This window comes from Poecilia latipinna, unplaced genomic scaffold (assembly GCF_001443285.1).
Source record: "Poecilia latipinna isolate Pla-1442-1.1 unplaced genomic scaffold, P_latipinna-1.0 Scaffold503, whole genome shotgun sequence".
Classification (NCBI taxonomy): Eukaryota; Metazoa; Chordata; class Actinopteri; order Cyprinodontiformes; family Poeciliidae; genus Poecilia; species Poecilia latipinna.
Genome location: NW_015113119.1, coordinates 338,617 through 361,552, shown reverse-complemented (window position 1 = coordinate 361,552; position 22,936 = coordinate 338,617). Strand labels below are relative to the sequence as shown.

Here is a 22,936-nt window from a genome sequence, read left to right as displayed (position 1 = left end):
ATTTAAAAACACAACATTATCAAAAAAAAATTACAAAATAAAAAAAAAAAAAAAAAAAAAAAAGAACACGTAATTTTTTGACAATTTTGGAGTTTTTGATAATTCAAAAGTTTCAAAAGTGGAAAATTTTCGACTCTTGGTTCTCAGAAAATGTTCAGAAATTTTCTGAAACAATTTTGAGTGTAATCTCAGAAATGTGAGTTTTTCTTGCAAATTTTCAACTTTTATGTCCCAGACATTTCCTTGCTTTTTCTTGAAAATTTCTGAGATTAATCTAAAAGTGTTTTAGTTTTTTGGCAGAAATGTACTCCTTTTTCCTTTTTCCATCTAAAATAGCCTTAATACACCGTCATATTTATCAAGTAGACTGTTTCAAGTAAGAAAAAAAAGAAAAAACATTTATCTTCTGGACCTTATGGGTGGGACTGTTTCTGTATTCTGCTTTGTGGATCCAGTGCAGAAATGAATTAAATAGTGGCACTAAAACAGTTGCAAAAAATAGTTATATTTGAAGTCACAAATAACACCTGAAACTGCAGATATAAAGAGTAACTAAAAGAAAACAACATTATCGATTAAAATGTTTTTAGTCTCGACTAACATTTCTATTAATGAAACAGCCACAATACGTCTCTATCTGCATTTAACGTCTTCGCTTCCTTTACAGAGTGCCATTCACTGCGACACAGGGACAGACGGAAAGATTCGATCGATGCCAGATCGGTTGGTTCCCGTGGCAGCGACGGTAGGTCTGCTCAGAGCTTTCCATTTCACCGAACAGAGCCGCACCAGTCCTGCTATGTGAAGAACAAAACAACAGGGGCACAGAGAGAGTTCAACGCAAACGGAATAAAGTAGAAACAGGAATAAGAAAGAAAGAATGGGGGGTGATTGGAGATGGAAACTCAGAGTGTTAGTCAGACGGCGTTCTGGTTGGTACTTGAAGCTGAAGAGATCCTAAAGGGAGATGTTGTAGGCTGATGACATCTGCACTCCCCCTCCCCTCCACTCCTTAACCCTCTTTGACGCAGCTGCTGCTATTTTCAGAGACCTCTGCTGAATGCAGCTCTTCTCTGCCTACCTATTTTTCTTTCATTCAAATCCTAAATTATTCCTCTATAAGGCAGAATAATGTTAAGATGTCTAACAGTTAAATGTCATGACTGCTGTGGCCTAAAATTACTGATTATGTGGCACCTTTTTGAAAAAGATACAGCATATTATGTGTGTATTTGTACATCTAAGTGTTTACAATTTCTGAATGCTCTAATTTTTGATTTTGATCTTTGAACAAAAACACTCAGACTTGTTCATAGCGAGTTTTCACTGTGCTAACAGTTACGGCTTCCTCGTTACAGCTCCTAGTTTACAGAACCGGAGATATTCTTCTGTTGCAAGAATCCATTCGATGACAATTGAGGCTCCCATCACCAAGGTACAACATTTACTTCTTCATGTCTGTCTGAATCGTGAAGAAATATTTATTTCTGAATTTTGTATGTGTACCGTTTTGTGAAACACTCTATGAGGTGGAAAATGTTCTTTGCTAGAAACTATTTGAGCAACAGATTATTTTCCATCAAAGACTTTAAAGCAGGGTGTCCAAAGTGTGGTGAGAGGGCCATTTGCGGCACGCTGAATTTCTTTTCCCGGTCCCCAAACACAGTTCTCGAATGGAGCAGATGGACACTATTTGTCTTTTAAGGCAACATTTTCACAGACACAAGATCTTGTTTAATTAATAATAATTTTTTTAAAATCTTTAAAATGTGGCTGTTTAAATGTGAACAAATCTCAAACCAGCTGGGTTTCTATTACAAATGTGTGCAAAATGCAAAAACAATGCAATTTTTGAATTGCATTGTTTGCATCAAATGGAATTAAAATCATGCATATTGCAGTGCTATTATCAATATATTACCAGAAAATGGTTTCAAAACAACTATATTATCATTTATCGCGATAATTACCGGCACAATTTATCACGCGTCAAAATTTATCGTGACACAAACTTCACACCGATTCAGTTCAAGTAAAGCTGCTGGATGGATCACATCGTGCTGCATCTAATAACATAATATCTATGTTTCACATCGTCTCATTTGGCCCGCCGCTGCAGGACCTACGATGCCCTTATGGACTCAAAAATAACTTTATTTGGCTGGGGGGTTTTTTCTCGTTTTGTTTTGTTCTTGTTTTCTCCAGTAGAGACATCGCAGCATGTCACATGCAGACCTCCATGACACACGCACAAAGAGTCGCTCTGTTATCGCATGTAATGCCTGTGGTGTGTTGCTGTGCAGGTAATAAACATCATCAACACGGCCCAGGAGAGCAGCCCGGTAACGGTCGCCGAGGCTCTGGACCGCGTGCTGGAGATCCTGAGGACCACCGAACTCTACTCCCCCCAGCTGGCCTCCAAAGACGATGACCCCCACACCAACGACCTGGTCGGGGGGCTCATGACCGTAAGAAGCAGCAACATATCAAACCCTCCTCAAACTAAAACCTCCGATTTTTTAAATTTTAATCACTTTCTTCTTCTTCTTCTTCTTCTTCTTCTTCTTCTTCTTCTTCTTCTCCTTATTATTATTATTAATGTTGGGCTACAAAAATGTATGCTTAGGTGCAAGGATATAGTTATAATATTAGCAGAATAAAGATGTAATTTTACCACAAGAAGGTCTTAAAATTGAGAGTCATTTTAATGAGGATAAAGTTTTTAGGTTCTCCAGCTTTATTTATAAAGTACTTTAAAAGCAACACTTTTAACAAATATGACATAGTATATGGTTTAGCAGGCAGTATTTGTATTTTTTAATTTAATTTGTTTATTTGTATCAGAATGCAAATTCAGGCTGCTGTCATTGTGTATTTTATAACAGAACTATTGCTAAAAAATGATGTAGAATAATGTAAACGAAACATTTTCTGGGTAATATCAAAAGATTTTGTGTTTCTTTTCTTCATCCTCTTCAGGACGGGCTGCGGAGACTCTCTGGGAATGAATATGTTTTCAGTAAAAGTAAGTTTCAAAACGTCACTTGGCACCAAAAGGAATTCAAACAAATCTGTTTCACGTTCTGTAATCTTTTATGTTCTTCTGAGTGTTTTGCTAACATTAGAATAAAATCTTTTTTGAACTTTTCTCAAATACTGCATTTGTGGTATGCACAAAATGAGACATTTCCTTTTTTTAATTTTATTTCATTTTTTTTTTTACAGTAGTAAGTTTTTAGTTTATTAAGAATAAACTAAATGAGTAAACTTATTCAAGTCCAAATTTATTACCAATCAGAAATCAATCTAGTAGTTTAATGCAGACAAATTCAGTTGGGCATTTTATACTATACTGCTTTGTTTTTAAATTAAATTACAATGAGGTTAAAATTGTAACATGTTAAGAAATGTGGCCCAACAGATGTTATTCAAATAAGAAGAAAAAGAGAAAATACACAAGGAAAGTAGATTACAGTCCACTGTAATGAACACTGTATGTTTCCTTCCTTTTTGTTTCAGTTTTTTGGTTTTAAAATGAAGACAACGTGAATATTTTCAAATAGGGTGAAGTAAATGTATTTTCTTTAAAGGAACATTCAAAAAAGCAGGTAGTTTTCAATGTAAATGAAAAACTATAACTTTAATCTAAAAAAACAATACTAGTGTGAAAGACTGTTAAGGCTATCATCTTTGCATTTTAAAAACGATGTAAAAATTTTTTTATAATTTTTGGCCAAACTTCCCTGCTCTATAGGCAAGCTTGGTGGAATCCAGGTTCTGGTTTCCCTCTTTTACGTTCTAACAGTGTGTAATCTTCAGAGGTGTGTGTCCGCGGTGTGTTCAGGCTGTTCTGTTCGTGTGCTAGATATGAGCCAGAGCCAGCTGGCCATCCCGGTAACGCTGAGCGACGTTCCTCCGTCCATCGCCGAGATGCTGAACGACGAGGAGCGCTGGGAGTTCAACATCCTGGACCTGGAGGCAGCTACGCATAAAAGGTACCGGTTTCACCATCATGTCTGTGGTTACTGTTTAATAAATGAAATAAGAAACATGAGCTTGTTTTAAGTCAATAATTCCTTAACATTGATGAAAGAGTACTGGTTTAATTGGCAGATTATTCACTTATAGAATAGGAAAAATGTCTTAAGTGAACAAATCTTCCAGTGGAACTGGAACTTTTAGAATAAGAGTAAAAGAAGCCAGAACACAGAAACCTACAACACTTCTCTCATGTTGTGCCTGCTTTGTCATTTGCTTCGCTGCAGACCGCTCACTTACCTCGGCTTGAAGATTTTCACCAGTTTCGGAGTGTGTGACTTCCTGAACTGCTCTGAGGCGACGCTGCGCTCCTGGCTACAGCTCATGGAGGCCAACTATCACTCCTCCAACTCCTACCACAACTCCACGCATGCTGCAGACGTCCTGCACGCCACGGCCTACTTTCTGCGCAAGGAGAGAGTCAAGGTAACGGACCACAGAATGGGGAGCTTGATTTTTTGAAAGGGTTTTGAGGCACAAATTGCCATTTTATAGCACAATAAAGCTACTTTAGTTGCTATAAAAATGCTTTTTACATCAAATAATACTTAAAAGAAATTTGACTGAGTGAGTTAATGCCTTGAAATTGGGCCTCTGTTTCTTTAAGAAACTCCTGCTTTTTTTGAAGCTCTGCCTTCAGGAAGTCATTACAACTTTGTTCCTCTGTTAACAACAGTTTTACCAGCTTTGCACTGAGAAGTAGCTCCTATAATGAGCTCAGTGGTTCCACCAGGTGTTTGCTAATTGCTGCTGGCTAGTCTGAAGGAGCAGAATGGAGGAGTTAAAGCAAAGAGCTGCTTTGTGAGGCGGAAGCTTGGGAACTGCAGCTCTGAGGAGGAGCTGCATCTCAAAGGCGGAGCCAAGTCCACCCAGGCATTTCTTCCCTGTGTAATGGTTGCCATGACGATTAAAGGATTTCTGAAACATGCATTAGAGTCAAAGCAACTCCCTATGTGTGTTTTTTGAGGGAATAACATTATAACATGATGTAAAGCTAAAAAAAAGATTGATTTTACATAAAATTGAACCGTTATAAACAAATAAATTCCACCCTGACAGACATTTTTCTCCTAAAAAAAATTCTGTGGGTCCAAACTCAGTCTCAAGACTCGTCTCACTTGCCAGGTTTTTGCTCTTGTGCTCTCCCGCTAGCTCAGCATAATTTACCATCGTCGTCTGGCCTCAGGCTGGACTCATGAATTAATTCTCTCAGGAAACAAAAAAAACTCTTAGAAAAATCTGAGCTTCTTGGAAAATGCAGAGATCAGCACCGTGTCTGGCCTTTTGCGTTGTTGTGGCGGGAACATTTTCTGAGAACTGGGATTTTTTCCCTGGGTAAACTTTCAGCTCTTGGCAGAAAGTTCTGTTGCCATTTCACAATTATTGTGTATGATGTGTTGTCCCATGATATAAATTCACATTCTCTGAGAACAGAAGCTTGTACTTGTAATGTGACAAAATTTGAAAATGCTTAAGGGGTTTGAATACTTGCATGTTGAAAAACAGCATGGAAAATAACACTGTATTTTTAGCCTTCATAGCATATTAAAAGGTTTTTTTGTACCAAGTTTTGAAGCACATTCTAGATAAATAAATAAACATCAGTGACACATGTTAGAAAGTAGGAATTATTACAATTTACAAGAAAGACGGCAAAGATGCATTTTGCTAACATTAGCTCTGTAGCTAACAGACTTTTCAAACACCAAAAACCACCAAGCCTGCAACAACTGCTAATGTTAAGCGATAGTGGGTTATCTCAGAATTTGATTTGCATATTTATAAAGTTTCATCCAGTTATGCTGACGTCTCCGTTCGGTCTCTGCTGCCTCTTCAGAGCAGCCTGGACCAGCTGGACGAGGTGGCGGCGCTGATAGCCGCCACGGTCCACGACGTGGACCACCCGGGCCGGACCAACTCCTTCCTGTGCAACGCGGGCAGCGAGCTGGCCATCCTCTACAACGACACGGCCGTGCTGGAGAGCCACCATGCCGCACTCGCCTTCCAGCTCACCATCCGCGACGGCAAGAGCAACATCTTTAAGAACATCGACAGGTCGGTGAGAGGAGAGGTGCCTGAAAAACCATGAAAACAAATGTGTTAAAAGAAAGAACATGTTTGTAATGTGCCTGTTTTTGTGTCTGCAGCTGCTCTCTGCACTTTTTAAATTGGGGATGAATAAAGTTTTACTGAACTGAATTGAATGCAGTAACATTTTTACTCAAAAGTAGACCTGGGGCAGTCATGTCTGTATTTAATTAATTGATAAACGTCACTTAATTAAGCAAAATTCATGAGGAAAGAATTATTTCAATCTCATTTTAGTCTTGGGATATAGAAAAGGAAACAAACATCAGTCAAATAATAATAATAGCAAATGTAAATGGTATTCCTTTAATATCACAATTATTATGTTTCGGATCTAAAAAGAAATTAGAAATCCCTTTTGCTCATCTGTTTGTCTCACTAAAATATTGCATTGGTTGTTTATTGTTGAGCAGGTAAAAAAAAGCTAAATTTTATGGGGTTTTAATAAAAAAATAAATAAAATAAAAAAAGTGGCCTTTAAAGTTTGGACGTCTTTTCTTTAATATGTTATTTAAAGCATAAGCACCACCAACTTCAGCTCTTCTACTGCTGACTGTGGCTATAAATATATCTCACAACACATTTCATGCTAATGTGACTAAACACTTGAATCGTGATGTTTTATGGTTGTTGCTATGTGACGTAAATGCTAGTCAGCAGAAGTCAGGGGACTAACGGCGTGTAACTCTGGATGAGTGGTAAGAAGAAAACTGATGTTGAAAGAAAGCAATTGGAAGAGCCTTCTGCTCCGCGAGAGCAGCCAGAAACGTCCTGGCCTACATGCAGAACGCTGTGACAGGAACAAAAAGAAAAGAAAATGTGTTAAAGTAAAAGTTAAAGTTTTCCATCAGCAGCACAGTGGGGGAGAACGGGTTGGTTGTCACACTTTTTGCTTTCTTCTAAATTTCAAAAATTGTAATGCTTAGTCAGTGTGACCTTATTTATGCACCACTTTTAATGAAAATATAATTGTTAGTTCTTAAAAAATAACTTTCAATATACAATATTTAATTTAATATCTTAGCTGTGGAAAAAACACTATAGAAGCAACAATATCTCTTTTTTCATGAACATTTCCCAACTTGTCAAACAATAAGTTGGTTATAAAAACAGAATCATGTTGTCCACCACAGAACAGAATAGGGCTTAATAAATCTATATTGCTTTATTTACTCACTTTTTTCATTTTCAGTTAAGGAGTTTTTTTCCATTGTATAAATAGCTGCCATTTGTTTCACATGTGACAGTCAACCCCATCAGTGATTGTTAGCTAGTAGTTACAAGCAAGCCGATGCTATAGCCCAGCAAAGAAAAAAGCTGTTCTAAAGAAAAGCTCTGCTTTTCTTTAGAACATGAGTAGAAAGGCAGATGTTTAATTCTAAGTCCATTGATTAAAGACAACACAGTCCATTGATTAAAGACAACACAGAAAAAGCTATTTTGGAGAATCAGACACAAACATCTTGTAACGTCTCCCTCTGAGGGATTTAGCGACCCGTTCTCCCTCTGGTGTTTTAGCTGTCCACTGACTCTCCTCTCACGCTGTCTCCACACGCTCTCGCTGCCATCAGGAATCAGTTCCGCACGCTGCGCCAGGCCATCATCGACATGGTGCTCGCCACCGAGATGACCCGCCACTTTGAGCACGTCAGCAAGTTTGTCAACAGCATCAACAAGCCAATGGCCGCCATCGAAGAAACCAGCACCAGTGTAAGCTCCAGCAGGCGTCGTTTTGATCTTCTGGGCCGGAAATGGTGGCTTTTTTAACGTAAACAAGATATGATAACAAACGCTGGTGGGTTTTTATGCGCTATAGTTGGGGCGGTTGCCCAGGGCGGCACACAAAAGAGCGTGGCAACCAAGAACCAGAAAATAAAATGTGCCTTCTGGGACAATTGCTACGTTACTGTACTGTTTGAGCTTTGTCCCGCGTTTGAATAAAAGCTCATATCATTAAAAGTAATTTATAAATCAGTTGTATTCAGATTTAAATCAATTATAACCTCTTACACGGTTTCTGCTGATTTCTGCAGAGACAGTGATCGGTTCTGCTGCTCCTCAGATTGGCCTGTAAAGTAGCATCGCCTTAAACCAGTTTGGTCTTAATTTTATACATATCTTGCCAAGTTTATTATCATATTTAATCACAATACTATACTGTGAAAACATTTTTTTCATTTATCTGTACTTTCAGGATTTATTCTGCATTCTTGCTGAAATATCGGAAGAGTGTTGCGATAAGGATTTTGATTTTCTGATCAATTTCATTTCGAATGAAGTGGCAGGAGATTGGTGTAAATTTTGTGAAAAGCAATAAATGAAACCCGAAAAGATCCTTTATGTGTGAGTCAGAAGAGGAAAAAGCTGAGAATGAATCACAAAACAATCGCTGCCATGTTGGCTCTGTAACCCGGTTTGTTGTTCCGATTCTGCATCACACGAAAATTGAGAGTGCTGGTTCACAGGCGAATGTGTTGCAAACTGCAGGATGTAAAACAAGTTGTGGAGCTGCTGCTGGTAGCACATGTATTTTATTTCCTGAGTCAAGTTCACATGAAAGGCTGCAGCTTGAAAACCAATTTGGAAGATTTGTCACGTTGATCCTGGGAGACACGTTGCCATGGTACCTTACCAAATGTTTACTGAACAATTTAGTGATTTTTTTTTAAAATGTACAAGCAGCAGAACTCAAAGCAGTATTCCAGAGCAGGCTGAGAAGCAGCTGTAGTTCATAACAAGGTGCACATCATCCATGGATGTACTGCAGACAATAATACTGGTATTTATTTCAAAGCGGTGTTTTTCTCTTTTAAACTCTAAAAGCTTTGTTAGCTTCACTTTGTGGCTCACCTCCCAGGGCAGTGTGGTCTTAGGGGCACCATAAGTAAACAAACTTATCTGTCAGAGGCGCCACAAACTGGTTTTTAAACTGGTTTTAATTAAGGAATTATTCCTCGATGGAGATGGGACACAGAAGGGGCTTATTTCAGCAAACAACCACCAGTTAGATGTTGCGAACAACAAACTGTGCAAACTGGCTACATTTCCATTACAAATGTGTCCAATACTTTGTTGAAATTCCACTAAAAAAAACCTCCCACAATTTTCCAATTGTGGCGTTTCTATTAAAAAAGAAATGCATGAATAAAATCAAGAGTGAATAAGTTTGTTCATGTTATAAGTAGTGAACAAATTATTTGTTGCAACTTCCTGTTGTCTTTTCCGCCATTTCTGCCAGTAGTAACATCTTAGCCGTAGCCTATGTTAGCAGATCTGAGTCACTGATGTTTCTGTCGATAGCGTCGCTCATTTCTGTGTGATACTTCCAACAGAGCACGAACAGCGACTGCGAGGGCCAGAGCAACATCAGAAACTCTCCAGAGAACCGCCTGCTGATCAAGCGGATGCTAATCAAGTGTGCAGATGTGGCGAACCCCTGCAGGCCTCTGGAGCTCTGCATCGAGTGGGCGGGCCGGATCTCAGAGGAGTACTTCGCCCAGGTGGGGGGGCGAAAGGGAGACAGCCGTTTGTTCCTCGTCACCACTTTGGTTGTTTTACTTCGAAGCGACTGAATTGGTTTTTGTCTTTGCTCGCAGACGGACGAGGAGAAGCGACAAGGGCTGCCCGTGGTGATGCCCGTGTTTGACAGAAACACCTGCAGCGTGCCCAAATCTCAGATCTCCTTCATAGACTACTTCATCACAGATATGTTTGACGCCTGGGACGGTAAGAGCAACATTTCCCGCACCGCCGTGGGTATTTTTTTTTTTTTTTTTACACACATAGGGAATTTATTTACTAAAACAGGCCTCTTTGTTCCTAAAAACTGAAAGTCAGGTCAACGCAACAGCTTTCCAAGAAATAAAGTTCTCCCTGTTCTGGAGAAAATCAGCTTCATGGCTCTTCCTCACATGTTCCAGCTGTTTCCCCGAAGACCATCAGTTCCATTCTCATGCGCTTGAAAACGCTTTGTTCTTGTTTTCCTCTTGATGCTCCTATTATGGCCGCGCTGCTTCCAGCAAATGTTTAGCAGATTTACTCTGAAATAAGAACTGATTCTGCTCATGGACTGGTTCAAGGTGTCAAAGTTTAAAACAATTACATTTTTTTTAGTAGAGAAACACTTTCCCTCCCCCACCTGTTGCTATGGGCTGCCAGTCCATTTTAGCTGAATGAGGCGAGTTCTCACCAAAAATCTCCCTTATACTAAAACATTTGCTGTTTGGAAATGTTTAAAATGTAAAAATAAAATAAAAAACAAAAGAAAAACTGAGATGAATGTGGCTTCTGCAGCAGCCACTCTGTAACTTTCCTTTAAGGTGACGCCATTTTGAATCTACAAGGGTAAATGAACAGAATACCAGTGGAAACATGGAAAAGCTGGACAAACATGTTAACTAGAAGCATTTGTTTTACTGGCATAAATAGACTGTCCAGTGATTATTGAGAAAGGTAGAAATAATTTCCAACATGTTATTTTTTAATAAAGTGTAAATTATTTTTTTTCCTAAATTGATGCTACTTTCCAATAGTTGAATTTAGTTTAACATATCATTTATTTAACCAGGGACAAACTAAACTCTTTTCCAACAGTCTCGTAACCAAGACAACCCATCAAACTTTGTGAAAACAATGTTAAACGTAAATCTGACAGATGGATGAATAATTTTGCGCTATTTGAATTTGGATGGCTTTATGGTGACACAAAGAAATTTGAAGTCATATTTTAATGGAAACAGAACTCGTCTGAGCTCGACCTCCGAACTACAGTCCAGACAGAATGAATGAAACCAACCTGTCAGCGCTAAAAAGAATTAGAAAGGAAATAGATTCCTTATATTAGCTCCTTATTCCCTGTTCCTACGAACCCCGAGAGGAAAGCTGTTTACTGTCAGCGGCTCTGATGTCACGGAAAGACTTCTAATGCTAGTGGGAGAAACTGGGAGAGTGTCACAGGAGGGGGGTGAGGTGGGGGGTAGTTGGGAAAGTTCTAACTGGGTTGAGGGGACTCCGGTTCACACATAAACACAAGGCGCATACGACCCACTGGGGTCGCTGTCGGTTCATGTCAGGGGCCACAGATGCAGCGTGGGCCATCAGCGAGCCGGAAGCCAGGATGTAAACAAGCGAGCGAGAGAACACTGGGAACGTACACACAGCGGAGCGAAAGGAGGGAGAGACACGGACACCTCTGAACCCGTCAGCCCCTAACTGTGGGACGCACATCACGTTAGCCGCCGCGCATGAGCCATTTCAGACCAGAAAGGGTATTTGTAGTTAAGTGTTATCATCTAATCCTTTTAGAGAAACTTTCTGTTGCATGTGTAGTACATCAAATCTGTGTGAAATGAGAGCAAAGTCACAGCCCTGGGTCACATTTTAGTTAACCACATACCCACTGGTGACACCAGAAGCCCAGAAGTACTGACTCATCCCTCAAAACTGAAGTATGTAGCTTTTATAAACAATGTTTTTTTCTTTTTTTACTTATTTGTTGAAACGATGGCGTGGCAGCATGGTGTGACACAGATAAACTGTGAAAAAATCCAGCTCCTCTGCCTTCTCCCAGTGCTAACTAGAAACAACCAATCAGAGGCAAGTGGCGGGTCTTAGCGCTGTCAATCACAATCTCAAGTGGCACGTTTTACCCCCCTTTCCCTCTTCCTTTGCTCTCTGCTACTGCGGTGTAGTCTGTGGTGAATGCTAAGGCTAGTTAGCATAGCCACCAATGACAGCAGACAAACTGTCTTCTGTAACTGTAAGTTGTTTCTCCACCATTAGCACATTTAGCAGTGAGAACATGAGGATGATTAACAGCACTAACACCCTCCTCCTGGCTCTGATTGGTTGTTTTTGGCCAGGAGCGAGGTCTGCTACCTGCCTCAAAAGCGGTCTCCAGTTCACTTGGCATTCACATATGCATTGGTACCGCACCAGATTTCAGCCAAACTAAGGTTTTTGTCCACATCTGACGAGTTGATGCATTCACCTCCCCAACCGAACCGGACTTTCTAGGCAAGCGGACTGCAGTTGGAGTAAGGCGGACTAACTGTGATTGGTGTTGAGTTATTAGCCAAATTCTTTAAAAAGTAGATTATATGGTTGTCAGTTGGAGATATTTTGAGCAGTTGAACAGAGAAAATCTTCATCAGTGCAGAGGGAGGATCTGCATTGTGTAGCTTGAGAGTGTGTTGACTAAAATATATTTAGCTGGTGTTTAGTAAGTTTAAACTACCTTTTAAATGCACCAAATGGTACACCTGTGTCAATATGTTTTAGTGAATATTTTACCAACTCCTGCTTTGTGTGCTGCAGCCTTTGCCAGCCTCCCCAACCTGATGGAGCATTTGTCCGAGAACTACAAGTACTGGAAGAACCTGGACGACATGAAGTGCAAGAGCCTGCGTCCTCCGCCGCCCTCCTGACTCCCTGCTCTCCTCTCTGGCACCGCGACCCGGGCCGGACGCTAAAACAGTTAGTCATTTCAGCCGCAGCGCTAAAGTAGCGCGTACGGCGAGGAACCGGGGCCAATTCCCTGGCTAAGAGAAACGAGATCGCCGACTGATGAGCACTGTGGCACTGATCCCGTCTTAAATCCCGGACGCTTTTCTCGTTCCAACTGAACATGGTGTTCCACCGCCATGGGAAAAGAAAAAAACAAGTTTTCATCTGACAGCCCGAATGACTGTCATCCGCCATTTTGTTCTGGCGTCTCTTTGAAACTGTGTGGACCTCACGGCTTACCCGACAATCCGTACCATACAGCGTAACACGCCGGAAATCTGCACTTTAGCAAATCAAGACATTTGGATTTCGAGCTCTGTTTTGCTCTTTGCTTTTATTATTATTATTATTTTTATTATTATTATTATTATTATGATTATTATTATTATTATTGTTTTCTTTAAACCTTATTATTTTATATCTGGGTGTGGTTGCAAAAGAGCAACGAGAGCAAGAGGCGCTTGACTGAAAGGTGAGCATCTCTAGTGATTGTGCTTCTTCGTAGATGTGAGTTCGCATCTCTAAAACTTCTGATACAGACTTGTGAAGGTGCTCAGCTGGAATTATTCATCCTTAATATCTAAAAAAGAAAAAAAAAACGTGTGTGGGACCAAACTGTAAGCAACCCCAGTAGCCCTGAGCAGGAAGAGTGTTGTAGGAAAGATTCCAAGAGCAGATCTCTGGAGACGGTGGGGTGAGCCGATAGTTCAGCCCCATAGATAAAACCTGACAACCAAGGGCTGTTCTGTGTGCTGCGGATGTTTTAAGATCATGTAGCCTGAAAAAAAAAAAAGATAGAATCTGCAGCTTTAGCTTCTTTCCCGTCTTTAGTGTGTGTGAAAGCAGCCGATGTGGATGATGGAGATGCTTTTACCGAACAGAATGCACTGTACCGGGGTAAATGTTGAACTTTTACCTTTGCGACACAAACTGTAGAAATGAACTGTGAGCATCTGAGCAGGTTTAATGTGGACAAAACTTTTATTTTAGTAGTTTGGGGAAGAAATTGACCTCACTCAGAACATTCAGCCATTTATTTTCTGATTTGTCACACATCTTTATAAACAAATGTCGCTCAGTCTGACCCATGAGTTGTTATCCAGTAAGATCTCTGAAGCCATAAACACGACCAATGAAAATTTAGTTGAGTTTTTTTTTTTTTTTTTTTATAAAAAAACAAAAAAATGAAAGAAAACTTGATCAAATCACGAATATGGTATGTATGCCCTCTGGTGGACATAACAAAGATTTGCACATCAAACCAGCAGTTAAATGTGAGTAAGAAATTTCTTCTTCTGTAATTGTAAATGTATTCATATATGATTTTTTTTTTTTTTACATATACGCAAATTTTCTGGTCACTTTTAGCTGAAAATGTATTGGCAACCACTAAAGCAGCCAGCAGGAGGAGATTATGGCAGGGATGGTGATCCTCTGAGCTGCAGCTACACACTGCAGAATCAACCCAAGGCACAGAGATTCCCTCATAGGTGCCTTATAGCTCACTTTTCTCCTCACACACTACAGCATATTCATAGTAACGGCTCCTGCTTTCTATACAAAGTGAATCACAAGAAAAGCCACAAGTGTCTGTGATTTTTAGGCTAAAAGAAAACACATCTGCGACGTTGTTTCATGGTCTTCAGTCGTCCCATCACAGATGTCCTGGGTTTTAAATTAAAAGGTTGCATTTTGTGGTTCATTTTGCTCATAGTTTCAAATACCTTAAAAAAAACACACACACACACAACTTCGTCCAACATCACTGTATTTATTGTCACTTTACTGATGATCACTTTCTTACGAAAACGCCTTAATCCTGTCGTGTGTCGCTGTTTGGGTGTGCTTTGCTTGTGCCACACTGTAAAACTACCTGATGCGCCTGCTGTTCATGTAAATACTCAGCTAACGCGCCGGTTTTCATTTGCCTTGCTTCGCTTTTAATGTTTCTTCTTATTTACTAAGGGGTGCACCAATGAATCGGCACCGATTTCCTCAATTTTGGGAGATCGGCAATTGGCTAACGACACTTAAATGCAAAATTGATCTTATCTACCGCACAAAAATCTAAAAATTGCCCTCATTTGCGCTGCTTGGCTGATGATCCACCTTCCAGGTCACGGTTTGCCAACTTAGCGACTTTTTTGCTATATTAAGTGACTTTTCAGACAAAATTAATTGGTGAAAATTGGAATCGGCAGGTCAGGCTATGAAAGATCGTTGATCGGCCAGAAAGCTGCAGTCGGTGCTCCCGTGCTATTCACATTTCGGCTCATCGTGTCCAAAAATACAGAGATCTGAAACACGTTTCCAGCTCAGATTGTTTCACGGTCATGAGAGGATATTTTTGCTATCCTGTAACTAGAAATTTTAGAGAGAGAGAGAGAGAGATTTTAAATATTTAATATTCACACTTCAGACAGCCATGCCTTTTCCGCTGAACAGCCGCTGCTTGAATGCAACATGCATTCTGTGTCTTTTAGCCCAGCAGAACCACAGACAGCTTCGCCTTCAGTGACGCCCGTGCCAACCCTGAGCTTTGCACCATTTATCGACGAAAACTGTCATTAGAGTGATATATGTATGTCGAGTTGAGAAAAATCTATTTTTGAGAAAATTATTATTATTATTGCCCATGACAACTGTACTGTGTGTTTTTAAAGATTTTACTGCCCCTTGCATAATAGTTGTACGTTTTACGTTCCAGCTTCCTAAACTCTGCCATGTCTGATTGTTTTGAAAGCTTCATGTACTTTTCTCTCGCCACGTTATGTCTTATTTTTGACGTTTTCTGTTAAACAAAAAAAGGATTGTGAGAGATGAATAAAGTGTTATTTAACTATGAAGTGGCTACATCACTGGCACCAACGCAGATGTCTACTTTTTCAGTTTACCTCTGGTAAAGTTTTATTTACCAGTTAACCTCCATGTTCAACATTGCTTCATTCTTTAAGCAAAATATATAAAAGCTCTGGTGGATACACTGGTGTCCAGTCCTGCTCCAGTTGTCATTTTGTTACAGATATTCTCACATTTTTCACCATCACAATCTGACTCATGGGAGAATTCAGTGGATTCATTATGGCGAGCTAGCCAGGAGGTATCGCCAAACCACAGCACCTTCATCCATGTTTCGTAGATGATGTGAAGCTCTTTACCTGGAGTCTGCACAAAATAATCCCAAGAGCTATAAATGGTCCTGCAGCCTTAGTTTTGACACCACTGGTTTAGAGGAAAAGAAGCAGCACCAGAGCAGATCCAGGTAAAAATGGATAATATATTTATTGGACATCGTCACATGTAAACAGAAAATAAACTATAAACTTTTTGTGTAACTACATGGAAAAAAAACTATCCCATTAGTTTGAGAAATCAGATTTATTTCATGAATAAATAAACGTGCAATATCACATTTACGATGTTTGACATTTAAAATGTGAGCTTTGTTTGGCACTGATTGGTGCAATTAAAACTGAACAACTTAGGAGGATTCTGGCAGCTGCCTCCATAACTTTCACCAGTATAACCTGTAAAGAAAAAAGATTCATTTAATAGTGAATCTTTAAAATGAAGATTCATTTAATTTTCAATTAAAGGCTGTTAAGCCAGTTTTTAAAACAGGGCATATGCAGTTGAACTGAAGACTTTTTTTAATGCCACTTTGAATTAAATTTAAGACCTCAAAGGAGCATGGGATCCTCCTGTAGTATAATCATGTTCAGCATAAATTTATATTTCTGGGCTCTGTTTATGGGTCTCAGTGGCTTCTCACTGCGTATGACTCTCTTAACCTTAACGCCACACAAAAGTTTTAGCTTCAACGTTTTTTGCCTGGAGTAAAAAGGCAGTTAAGATATCTGCGCCCGACTCAAGCTGACAGAAAACTACATGAGAATAAATAGTCCTGCTGCAACAAAATTTAAGATCTGTGACTCCTATCTTTAAGACCAACTTACATTTTTATGAATTAAAGACATTTTAATGCCTTAAATTTAGAAACATGGATTTAAAACGTTTTAAGGATGCATAGACACCCTGAAAAAGGAAAACGTGAAAATTTGTATTTGTTTCCTCTGACAGAACCACAGCAGGGATTTTTTATGTCTTACCTCAAACAGGATTCAGCTCTATAGATCTCAAACGATGAAAAGAAAAGCTATATTTTTTTTACCTCAATTTTCATTCACTTTAATTAATGAACTTTCCTCAATAAAAAAATAAAAAACAACTAGTCAACCAATGAATGTAAACAGCAATCGTCAGTCTACAGTCATATGATGTGCGAGGCAACGATCATCGTCCTTCTCTCCTGAGTAAAGGCTTCGGTTTCAGAGTCCTCCGTTCTCTTCCAGCTTCTGGAACAGCGCCTGGCTGCGCAGCCGGGACTGCCTCTCCCCGTCCTTCCACAGAATCAGCAAGTGGTCCGTTGAGCATGTCACCAAGCCCTTCTCCCTGAAGCTCAGAAACATCTGGAAGAAGAAGTCTGGCATTGGCGGCTGAAGAACACCGGCGCCATCTAGATTGTGTAGTCATGTCTAAAATCTCACGGGTTCGTACCTGGACCGCTCCCGAGTGTCCAATCAGATCTCCGGTCAGCTCCAGCGTCCTCAGGTTGGGGATTTCCAGGACCTTCTTTGACTGAGGACCAGGCTGTTTGCTGGACCGTCCAAAAGTCCACATACCGAAGAACCCTGTTAAAAAATAAAAAGGACTATTTGCAACAATACTGCAAACATTTCAACATATTGGGAATTTGTGACAGTTTAGCATCTCCATGGAAGATGCAGAAAAATTAGACATAATCTCACATTTTTAAGCAATGAAAATCTGAAAAGTGTTTTAGTCCCCCCTAAAAAAGTAAAGACTGTGTAACGCTTAAACCAGAAAACACAACTGTGTGTGTGTGTGTTAACCTGCAGATGCAGGTTCAGCAGCCAAAGGTAAATCTTGGATCTCCCACATCCTCACGCTGCCGTCTTCAGAGCACGACATCAGCTCACTGAAACAGGAAGTGTCACACACCATCACACACACACAGCCATTGAGAACAGTTCAGTTTGTTCTCATATTTCCCCCAACATTGATGACCATTTAAATTTTTTTTCCCTCTTTCTCCTGGCTGATTGTAAACTGAGACCCTTTGGATCCTTTTCAGAATCTCTGCAAAATGTGGTTTTAGTAAAAGGATGTATATGAGCAAAAGTGAGGAAAATCCCATGAGAATATGAACTTTCAGATCTTCTGTACATATATTTCTGTTTGGGTCTTTTTACGGAAGAAAGTGTCTGTCACTATATTAGTCACTGGTTGAAGAAACGTCCCAGTAACCTGAGCTTGATTTTCACAAAGATGCTCCAAATCTATGAAACAGGTTTAGAGCAGCAGCACCCTCATGTGGCCAAAACATGTGTTACACTATGTTCTTTTAAATGCTTACAAAATACTTTAACATTTTATGATTTAGTAGAGCCTATAATAAACATTATGTACACAGCCTATAATAAACTCTTTTCCAGGTGTAAACAGAAGTAGCTCAAAATTAAAGTAACAAACTATGAATTAAGAGAGAAGTGTTTGTTAAAAAAATACATAAAAGGTCAGGACAAATATTAAAAACAATTGACTTCCAGTTAGAGGGATTCAGGGGTGGAGTTACAACTGTGTATTTTAACTCTGTAAATGTATATAAAAGAACTACTGACTTAAAACAAGCTCCTATATATTCCTGAAATGATACTTGTAAGTTAGTTTTGTCTAACGCTAACCCTGGAACTAATATACTTGTACTTTAAACCAAACAAAAATCCTCTTTATTTTAGCAGCGCAATGGTTGATGCGTTTTCAGTCTCCGTCTAGATTTCAGGAATGCCTTCAGATTTATTCATTCAACTCATTTGGCTGCAGAGCAATAATCGAATCAAGTATCAATAACAGTAATTAATGAATTAAAAAACTATTGAACAAAGACAAGGTGCAGCTTCGTACCCGTCAGACAGCAGCATGGTGTGCAGCACATTGGAGTCGTGTGCAGCCCTCCTGTAGGCCACCACAGCTTTGGTCACAACGTCGTACACATACAGCCCACTGCCCACCGCCGCCAGGATCAGCTACAAAATAAAAGCACGCCAAGTTTTTTTTTTTTTTCTCTCTCTCAAGAAAATCGTCACCTCAATGAAATCTGCCATAATTGCTGCTCTCACCCTCCCATTGGAGGTCAGGTGCTGGATGGACATCTCACTGGGCTTGGGAGCGGCCAGTCTGATTTCCGTCTGGCTGCTGGGCTGAGACTCCTCCCACAGGATGTGCTCGTAGGCCACATTCCTAAAGTTAGCCGAGTCCCACAAGATTAACTCGCCCGCATGGGAACCGCTGGCAAAAGTCCTGTCTGGGGGAGCGAGAAACCAGAGATTCTCCAAATAAGAATAATCCAAAGAACAAAAGCAAAACAGGAAATGTTTCAGCTTTACGGAAGCCGGGAGCAGGATAACGTTCTGTCTTCTCATGAAAACCATCAAGAAATTAACTCGTCGTCTCGAGAAAACAGGAAATTAACTCAGTATCTCGAGGTAACAAAGAAGTTAACTTGTTATGTCAAGAAAACAGGCAGTTAACTAGTTATCTCAAAAAAAACAGTGAAATTAACTTGTATAAAGAAATTGTCAAATTAACTTATTTCAAGAAAACGAAAAAATAACTTTTTATCTCAAGATAACAGGAAATTAATTTGCTATCTTGAGAAAACCATCAGAAAATTAACTCGCCTTGAGAAAACGGGAAGCTAACTCATTACCTCGAGTTAGCAAGAAGTTAACTTGTTATTTCAAGAAAACAGGAAATTGACTAGTTATCATGAGGAAACCATCAGACAATTAAGTCATTATATCAAGAAAATGAGAAACGAACATGTTAATTCGAGGACTGGCAATTAACTTGTCTTGAGAAAACCAGAAGCTAACGCATTACCTCGTGTTAACAAGACGTTAACTCGTTATCTCCAGAAAACAAAAAATTAACTTCATAACTTGAGAAAACCGAATACGACCGCTCTCGGCTTCCGTACGTCATCAACGCATATTTGCAGTTTGTTTTTTTTCCCTTTGCGACCAAGCTGACCGTTGACGTTGATGAGAGCTCGGATCTGGTCGTGGTGATCAGAACAACGCGTGACCTCATCCAGCAACATGGACGAATCCGATGACACAGTCAATCTGTAGATCACTGCGTGGAAGAGAGACTCAGTCATTCACAGCAACTTTAACGCGTCGTCACCAGATATAACCCAACTCCTTCAGTCACCTATCTCTTTATCCACAGCCACTGCCACGCAGTTCTTCGGCAGTTCCACCAGAGCAGCAATTCCTGCAATAGCACCAAAACATTCACCGGCGTGCTCTCAACCAGCAACATCACAGGCAACCCATTGCTGGTGCAACAAAACGGACAACGTTTCCTCGGCTTTACTTTTGCTTAATTGTCTTTGGTTTGCTCTCACCGGTGTCGCTGTGCTTTTGTCTGTGACACAGCAGCTGGAAGTCTTTGTCCCAAACGCACAACTCTTCCCCGCCGGAGAGCCACACAGACAGCCGCTCCAGCACCAGCAAACACTGACACACACACACACACACAGAGAGGGAGAGAGATCAGAGCAGGAAACACACCCCAAAGATGCACAGAGAACATCTGCAGGGATGAGAAATATAATTAACCTGTGCATGATGCAATTAACCTTCATCTGCAATCAAAAAAAAAAAAAGAGGCAATTACAGGTTTTAACCTTAAATAATAGCTGACGAAAAATTCATTGGAGTCAATTTCAGATTCCACCATTATCAGCGAGCAGCTCCAGGGTCCGTTTGTTTTAAGTTCAGTTTGGTTCTCAACTCTTCTTGAAACGCAAAAGCAGGAAATCTAGTTATTTACGGCCTCTGGGTGGAGAGGTTCGCTAAAGCCTGACAAGTTATCAAAAGTGAAGAAGGTCTAAATCTGTTTAGAACACTGCCCCCTAGTGTCCCCAAGTGATCCCTAGTACATTTTCACAGCTGCTCAGGTGGCTAAAAGCTTAATGATTACAGATTAAGTTGATCAGATATTCATCTCAATCCTTAAAAGTGTTTTTATTTGACTTCCAGTGTCGGTACAAGGAAGTCACAATAAAACTTGCTAACTTATAAAAGCTTACAACCCATTAGACTGGACATTTGTTTCGTTGAAATTATTTTTCCCTCCATTTATTGTGTTTTCTGTTTGTTTTTAACTCATTTAATTGATATTTTGCTCTCCGTGTTGTGATTTTTGGACTTCACGGCGGCGCATCCGCCAAGAACAAACGCTTGTATCGAATCTCTTCCTGGTACCTTCACAGAAGACTGCAGGTCTGAAATGGTCTGCACTCTGTTTCCTGTGTCAGGATCCCACAACTGACAGCAGAGTCAAGGAGTATGAACAACGGCGACGTGAAGGAGGCTTTGTGTGGCTGTGCGGGCCTGGAGGATACACTGAGGCTCCGGTCGGAGGAGGCAGTGATGAGCGACGTGAAGCCGTCGCCGCAGGAGACGGTGCTGATGGCTGTGATCTGCTGGGAGTGTCCTCTGAGCTCCTGCAGCCGCTCTCCTGTCTACATCAGACAAAAACAACAATGAAGACACACTGCCTTGGGGAAGTATTCTTGCCATTTCAGCTGTTCCACATTTGGTTATGGTACAACCGCAAACCTTAATGTATGTTAATAAAACATTAGCTGAAAAAAAAAAGACGCATTTTGTATCTGAAGGCATTTTTTCTTTGTTTTTATGCCATTTCAGCAAATGTTTTTTACAATAAAGACAAAGAAGGCGACAGGGTTCCTAGAAGTCCAGGCTAAAACCATCACCTGTTTAGAGCTGCCTTTGATTTTTAATAACTGGAACATTGATCAACATAATTGATGTGTTTTTGATGATGGCATTGGACAAAATGAAATGTTTATTGCTAGTTTCACAATTGGTCGATGTATTACGTTTTTACGATGTGAAGGATTTTAAACTGTCTTGTTGCTGAAATGAGCCTCACATATAAACATGACTATATGTAGAGGATTTTCTCATCACTTTTCAGGATGTAGTTGTTACACAAACCAAGTACAGAAGGTTCTAGAGGTGTGAATACTTGGGCAGGACTCTGTGATTTACTGTCGGCGACATTTCATTGGGACTGTGGGTCGTTACCTCGACGCTCCACACCAGCACCAGGCCGTCGTCCCCCGCCGAAGCAAACCTGGAAGATCAAAAAAGCGATCAGCAGCGCGGCTTGGTGCACCTCGACCCCCCGCCCCGCATAAGGGGATCGTTTCCACACCACCTTCAGTCGGGAAACCCAACAGAACGTCGGACTTATCGACTCGACTCACCCTCTGACCCTGAACCGTCTTTCTTTCAAAGAAAGAAAAAAAAAATCAACACAGGATGAGCTGATGAAACAAGAGATTAAATGAAAAGAGAGGAACTGTTGAGGATATATTTCTGGGACTTTCAAAAGCAATCTGGAGGGAATTTTCTGGCCTTTGCCCCCCACCCCACCTTCAACCGCGAGCCTTCAGGCCCCCGAGGAGGAGATTATTACCGCAGGAGTCCAGGCGTAAAGCAACCCCCACCTCCTGACACATACACACTTACTTAGCTCCGTTATAAATCCCTATCTGACCACTTATGCTGACCCAGTGTAGCATGTTGGCCTGCTGCTTGGCTTTTTTTTTTTTCTTTTGTTGTATTTTTATTTTCACAAAGAGAGACCAGCGGCTGCGGTGGCGGCGTTCTATCTGCGTGCGCGGACGGCATTAGAAGTCTACTGCGCGCACAATTGCTATCTGGTGATGATGGGCCTCTTGTCATGCTCTGGAAGTTTGCAGTAGGTGAGGATCTCCTGTCAATCACAGAGGGATGGAGGCCAGCCAAGGGTGGAGAGGTTAGAGAAAAAGGTGGTAGTGGAAGGAGGGTGAGGGAGGCGGGGGGGTTTGTGGTCGGCTTACCTGAAGTCATCAATCTGCACCAGAAATCGAACGATGTCAAAATGTCCTTTCAGCACCTGCAGCTCAGTGAAGCAGTTTTTGGGCTGTTCCTCTCCGATGCACAACACGGGGCTTTTCTGCACACACAGGAGAGGCAGAGGCAGGGAGGGAGAGAGGGAATGATGTGGTGAACTCTCAAAACTACCATTTGTTGAGGGGAGAAAAAAATATAACATATAACAGTTTTTTTTTTTTTTGGGGGGGGGGGGGGGGTAATTCAAACAACATAGAAAAAACAATACTTTTGGAGGGGGATTTATAAAA

General features: G+C 40.5%; 2 protein-coding genes across 5 annotated transcripts in view; one reads left to right on the top strand and one right to left on the bottom strand.

Annotated features, from left to right (window-relative positions):
• pde8b (phosphodiesterase 8B) overlaps positions 1-12,962 on the top strand; it is a 50,248-nt gene extending 37,286 nt beyond the window's left edge. For all 4 annotated transcript variants that reach the window (XM_015040278.1, XM_015040277.1, XM_015040276.1 and 1 more), the window contains 11 exons: positions 668-745; positions 1,359-1,435; positions 2,304-2,468; positions 2,980-3,025; positions 3,866-3,995; positions 4,266-4,464; positions 5,876-6,093; positions 7,698-7,836; positions 9,459-9,626; positions 9,723-9,852; positions 12,442-12,962. In XM_015040278.1, coding sequence (XP_014895764.1) covers positions 668-745; positions 1,359-1,435; positions 2,304-2,468; positions 2,980-3,025; positions 3,866-3,995; positions 4,266-4,464; positions 5,876-6,093; positions 7,698-7,836; positions 9,459-9,626; positions 9,723-9,852; positions 12,442-12,551 — 1,460 coding nt within the window. In that variant the 3' untranslated portion in view covers positions 12,552-12,962. The remainder of the gene's footprint in view (positions 1-667; positions 746-1,358; positions 1,436-2,303; positions 2,469-2,979; positions 3,026-3,865; positions 3,996-4,265; positions 4,465-5,875; positions 6,094-7,697; positions 7,837-9,458; positions 9,627-9,722; positions 9,853-12,441) is intronic.
• Positions 12,963-15,989: 3,027 nt separating this feature from the next.
• wdr41 (WD repeat domain 41) overlaps positions 15,990-22,936 on the bottom strand; it is a 10,416-nt gene continuing 3,469 nt past the window's right edge. The window contains exons 2-13 of the mRNA XM_015040280.1: positions 22,634-22,749; positions 21,834-21,882; positions 21,125-21,244; positions 20,985-21,047; positions 20,123-20,234; positions 19,927-19,989; positions 19,744-19,848; positions 18,831-19,015; positions 18,616-18,737; positions 17,544-17,629; positions 17,188-17,321; positions 15,990-17,099 (exon numbers count right to left, since the gene is read on the bottom strand). Of these exons, the coding sequence (XP_014895766.1) occupies positions 16,959-17,099; positions 17,188-17,321; positions 17,544-17,629; positions 18,616-18,737; positions 18,831-19,015; positions 19,744-19,848; positions 19,927-19,989; positions 20,123-20,234; positions 20,985-21,047; positions 21,125-21,244; positions 21,834-21,882; positions 22,634-22,749 (1,296 nt within the window). The 3' untranslated portion in view covers positions 15,990-16,958. The remainder of the gene's footprint in view (positions 17,100-17,187; positions 17,322-17,543; positions 17,630-18,615; positions 18,738-18,830; positions 19,016-19,743; positions 19,849-19,926; positions 19,990-20,122; positions 20,235-20,984; positions 21,048-21,124; positions 21,245-21,833; positions 21,883-22,633; positions 22,750-22,936) is intronic.